The 6,000-nt window shown below is 28.7% G+C and overlaps 1 protein-coding gene across 1 annotated transcript in view; it reads left to right on the top strand.

Annotated features, from left to right (window-relative positions):
• Positions 1-4,938, top strand: part of Ggamma30A (guanine nucleotide-binding protein subunit gamma-e) — a 107,881-nt gene extending 102,943 nt beyond the window's left edge. Inside the window, exon 2 of the mRNA XM_085817336.1 lies at positions 506-4,938. Coding sequence (XP_085673462.1) covers positions 506-611 — 106 coding nt within the window. The 3' untranslated portion in view covers positions 612-4,938. The remainder of the gene's footprint in view (positions 1-505) is intronic.
• The last annotated feature ends 1,062 nt before the right edge of the window (positions 4,939-6,000 follow it).

The raw sequence follows: 6,000 nt of genomic DNA on the forward strand, positions 1-6,000 counted from the left end.
TTTCCTTGTCACTCTCAAATTCTGAACAAAAAGCTAGTATAAGGACATTAAAATGCAGAAAACAAATATATTTAGATCTGATGTGTTCCTTCAGACATTGATAGAAAATTTTCATTTTTTAGAAAAGATCATTATAGTTTAAGTTTGACCTTCATATTTCTGTTTAACATTGTTATTTTTACTTTATGATAGAAAAATTTCATTTTTTAGAAAAGATCATTATAGTTTAAGTTTGACCTTCATATTTCTGTTTAAAATTGTTATTTTTACTTTATGATAGATAAATTTCGATTAAAACTAAAAAAATTATGCATCTATCATTTTAAAACTTAAGAATTATAAATTGATATAATTCAATTGCATATGTATGCTAATTAATATATATAGTTAGTCAAGTTAACGTTGTATGCTTTCAAATGGCAGGAGCTTCTCGTATCAATCAGTTATTTTGCTGTACATCATCAACTGTCATCTTCAGACCCTTACCTTCCTTTTTTTCTTTCAGGCTTCGAGAATATATCGAAGAAAATGAACGCACAGATCCTCTTATCCACGCCCCCGATAAGAAAAACAATCCTTGGGCCGAAAAAGGAAAATGTCTCATCATGTGATCAGACTTCATCAGCAGCGAGTTCAGAAAAACTACAAATCACCATTGTTCTTTTACGTTCTATTTTCTTCATGGACGGAACTTAACGCCGTTACAACCTGGGGGCTGAACTCTTCTGTGTATAAATATGGCAGCTATCGAACTGCTGCATCGGAAGTGTGACATTGTGTTAGATTTGGTAATGTAAAAGACTTTATTTGGGAAAGACAGTCGGGACCCATGCAGTTTTCTTGAATACAAGGAGTGTAAAGAATCTCTTGTTCTCTCATAAATACTTTGTATAAATGATTTCGGAAATAGTGTTTTTGAAACAAATTAAATGCAAATCCAACCTCTCAGTCAGCAAAAATTATCAAAATTAAAGAATTTGACTCTTCTTTGATTATTATGTAGCCAAAACAATAAACGCATTCTGTATTTAAATTTACTCAACCTTCTTGGAATTATTTTTTCTATAAATAAAACTTATAGCAAAACTTCATAAACTTTAACTAAAATTTGGAAACCTTAAGTAAAGAATAACCTTAAATAAAACTTTAAAATGAAAACCATGAATAATATCCCATATATAGGCCATATGTTTCTAAATAATAGAAGACTGAAAGAGAAATTTTTTATTTACTATCATCAAGAAAAGAAATTTTAATTCATTTGGTAATGAAACTAAATATTAGATTAAATAAATCGAGGACAAGCAGTAACCTTTATGCAATATAAAATTCTCTTTTTATTAACAATTGAAAGCAAACATAAGTTGAATGTTTTCTTCTTCGCTTTAATTTAACTATTATGGTGAGAGATTTACTGCTGAGACTTATTGCTGGTCTCATGTTATTTTTCGGTAGCAGAAGTGGATTTGTCATTAAATTCATTAGTTGTGAGTTCAGAACTTTTTAAATAATTAACTCGTAAATACACATCATTATTTAAAGAACATTAATTGTAAACTTTTCTAATTTTTTTTATTTGTCTAAAACGAGTTATAACCTGATAACCATATAACTATAAACCTCATATTAATAAAATTCTCATTATTAAGAAACTAAAAATCTCTCTAGAAAAACTTCGTTTATTTCTTAAGTATTTAATTTAGCCATATATTACTTAGCAGCAGAACTTAAATTGAAGTAAAATTGCGCATCTGAAGCAATAAGAAAATAGTAAATTTTATAGCCATTAAGCAGATGAATTAACAAATTAGTTTCTTGACATAAATGAAAAATGGTGGTACTGTTTCTCTAATAAGGTCGTTTTCTGTCAAGAAATTGATATATTCTTTTGTACTGCTTTTTCATTTGAAATTGTCTCTAATTTAATCAGTAAAGCTATATGGGTCTCGGATAATACTGTGGTTTTTTTGTAACAGATATTTGTCGTAAATATTTTGTGCCTGTTTTCTGTTTGAGCTTTGCTCAGATAACATATTTACTCTAAGAAATTTTCTGCGGAACTTCTATTCGAAAATTATTTCACAGGAATATTTGTAATTAGTATTTTAGTCATATATGGTGATATGTATGTTATTGAACTGTATGAAAAGTCAAAAGAAAAAGACAGTTATATCATTCATCTATAGATGTCATATTTTAGTGTTTCTATACAGTATTGTAATATTGGTATTTGTAATATTTATGATTTTGCTTAAGGTTTTGAAAAATTGTGATTAAATTGGCAAAATTTGTAAACAATAATTCTCATTTCAAGAACTATGTACTTTTGCGCATTTTCTATTTAACGTTTTATTAGCAGTTGTTCCATTTTATGCGATGTAACTGTGTACTGTGGAATGTGTTTCTGTGGAATGTTAAATATTTCTCTGAAATGTGTTTTGAGAGTTTTTTAATTACAATTCTGCTAAATATTTTGTTGAGCAAATCATTGTAAAATGTGACTGTGTCGCTACGTAAACTACCAATGAAGTGGTTCTTCTAAGTGTGCGCTTACACTACGATTTAAGTATCATTGTTGCTTTATTTTAAGCATCATTGTTGATTTAATTATACATTCTAAGCATTATAAAGATAATTACAATATCAAAAGCTCTGGGAATAAAGTGTCAAACCATAGTCAACCACAAAAATGTAATTTCACATGTACTTGCCCCGGTCTATTTTCTTCGCAAATCGTTATTTCTGCTGCTTATTTTCTATTACCATTTGCAGTGAATAAAATACGCTGTTATTACATAAAGACGCTTACGAGTTCTATATTACACACAACACAGAATGAAAAATAAGGTATCAAGACTTACTTTCAAGTTCAGAATACTTTTCCATCATCAAAAATGGCATCACATTCATCGCTAAAATTGTCAGTTTGCATCTAATTATGTCTTTTCTTGATATGAGAACACAAAAAGGTCTAGAAAAAATTTTAAAACTCAGAATAAAATTCTTAAATCCATCCTCAATGCTTAATGGCTTGCGAAAATTTTTTAAAGAAAATTACTATTCCACCTTAGAACTTAATTATAAAAGTCCTCGTAATTTATTCCATGGCATGAACTGGTTGGCAGTTACCCTTCATTTACTTTTAAATATCTCGATCTTAGCCTACTAGGTAAATCTGAACTGCAACCATTTCTCTGCAGAAGCTAAAGGTCTTTATTTTCCCGCAGAAATAAAGGGTTTTCTCTTTTCTAAGGGGCAGTGTTGAATGTTTAACTGGACTAAAATAACGCAATGTCCAACTGAGAATATTCCAATGAGATTCAAGCTAATAGCTACATAATTAGCTCGTCACTTGTAAGCAGGTAAGGATTTTTGATTTGATTGAAAAAAAATAGCGTTGAATATTTTTCAACCCCTTGTGCTTTGGAGCAAAGATCAACGTTGCATTGATATTTAGCTTGTATGTTGTCTTTATATACTACTTCTGAGTGCTTTCGCTGAAGTGTGAACGCACCTTAAGAGAAAGGTTAGAAATCTTCGTTTAATATGCAGCGATTTAGCAAACTTCGAATGAGATTGTACACATCGACTGGGCATTCCACTTCGAAGCGAAAGACCTATTCAGTTTATATATTCAGTTACTTTATTAATGACTGCAAATTCTTTAAACAGGTTGTAGAATTAGTGACCCAAAGCAATATGTACAATCATATCGAAGTTTATGCATATTAAAGAATACTCATATAAGAATAATATGTGCAATCATATCGAAATTTAGGTATATATTTTATAAAGTAGTGTCACTGTGAGCAACATGTTCAATTAATTAAGACACAATAACACGCCGAATAAATACTAATTCAGAAGTCAAACAATAAAAATCAGCGTTATACCTACAAAATTTTCACAGAACTAGTTTCGATCGTTTTACCGAACCATCATCTTCAGCTGCAAAACCGCAAAAAAAAAAAAAGTTCGGTAAAACCATCGAAACTAGTTCTGTGAAAATTTTGTAGGTATAACGCTGATTTTTGTTGTTTGACTTCTGAATTAGTATGTTCAATTACATCAGAACTTTGGCTAAACGCAAGATAGAGAATCTGATATGTTATTCTTAAAATTGTGACTTTTAATATCAACTATCTGGATTACGCCTTAGTATAGATTACAACGTTCGTACTGCCATTTGGAAAATATTTGGAGAGAGCAACATTTTATTATATTCTGAATTCAGTGTTTCTTCACATTTGTTGCGTCCGTTTGAAATTAAAATTGCTGGAAAGATATTGTTTACGAAATATATTTTTGAATGTAGTGTTGCTTGATATTGAATTTTGAAAGAGAATTTTATCATTACTTTTTTTGTGATCGTGAAACATAAAATACTTCCGTCACTTTTGCAAATAGTATATTCACTAGGATAAAAAAAATTCACTGTCAGTTTCTAAAATAATAGTGTCATTTTACTCATACTGATTCCATACTTCCAAGTGCTTTGTAGTCAGTATTTCGAAACATTTCAATAAAATTATTCAAGCCTTACACATAGACATCAGCATTTTAAGAAACACAATAAATTAGTAAATTGTTTTATGTAGCAGTTTAAGAAATAAATATGCACTGCAAACGTATTAAGTACAATAAATTTGTCAATATTTCTTAAATAAATGTAGCTTAAATTTAAAAAAAAAATTCGCAGTTTATGTTACGACGGCCTTTCTCTTCAATTTTATTTTTAACCAAAAATATATTGTAAAAGTTATTACTGAGAAGGAAATGTTTTATTTCAGCCTAGAACTGAATACTCTTCGATATGTATTCTAGTCTGTAGCCATGGCATTTGTGAAAATTCTAGTCTGAATGTTTAAAAAGTAATGTATCATTTCGTGATAATGTTCATCACTTTACAATAAAAATTCTCTAAGTATTTATTCAAAATGTGTGATGTATGTTTATATAGCTTTGCAAATACATATACTTATTCTCTATTTAATCTATTTTTATGATTGCTTGAAAATATGATTTCTGAAATTTTAAATCTAAAAACAGTTTGAACCGAAAAAGATTAAACCGGTAAGTGTGGTTTCGAAAGTAAAATGAGATATCATATTAGCAAATAAAAATTACGACAATTTTTTTTAAATGGAATAAAATGACATCTAAAAGCTTACTAATATCTAACGAAGTATAGATAATCAAGAAAATAATTTAAGAAATCTAACATTATGTTAAAATTTCTTGTCACTTAATCTCTTAACAACCGAACAATATTTTATTTTTTAACTACGTGCAAATGCAAACATTTTGCTCTTCAATTTGAATGAGGCCTCTGAATATCGTCTATGATATAATATCAATATTAAATATCTCGGTCAGTTTTTATCGCGTGAGAGTCAAGCGTTTTTGTGTTTTATTTTTTATAAAAAGTATAAAATTTTCCTAAATTTAAGTACAGGAGCTTTAAGAACATGTAAAAAGCTAAATTTCATACTTTTTACAAAATTTATCTCTTTAAATTTAAAAATCTCAAAACATAATATGTGGGTTATTTAAAACATTTTTTTTAACTAGAAACATATGTCTACGACCAATGGTTGAGAAAATAAAGGTGGAGTAAGGTCTTTTGTGGCAATATATATGTTACATATAAGGAAAAACATGAAACCTACATGTGATTAACCCAGTCATTTCCCTCGAATCTACTAACTAATATTTATTCTTCGGTGTTGTTTTTAATTCGATATCTTATGGTATCTAAAAACAATAAAATGTTCAAAAAATAAAATGTCAGATTTTTTCCAAATTTGTAACCCAGATCTGTGTTAAAACATTTAACGTAAAGAAAGCCATTGGACCTTAAGTATAGATTTATATTAATTCAACTATACCAAGCAGAAGAATAACTTTATTCAGAAATTACCAACGTCGTCGATCGCTCGAAATAGTTCGTGATAAGGGCGCTCGTTCATGATATGCATTTATCTCATTAGTAAGTTTATT

The sequence above is a fragment of the Stegodyphus dumicola genome, chromosome 5 (genome assembly GCF_044657685.1).
Source record: "Stegodyphus dumicola isolate Sdum_Otavi_A_Nest chromosome 5, ASM4465768v1".
NCBI classification, from domain to species: domain Eukaryota; kingdom Metazoa; phylum Arthropoda; class Arachnida; order Araneae; family Eresidae; genus Stegodyphus; species Stegodyphus dumicola.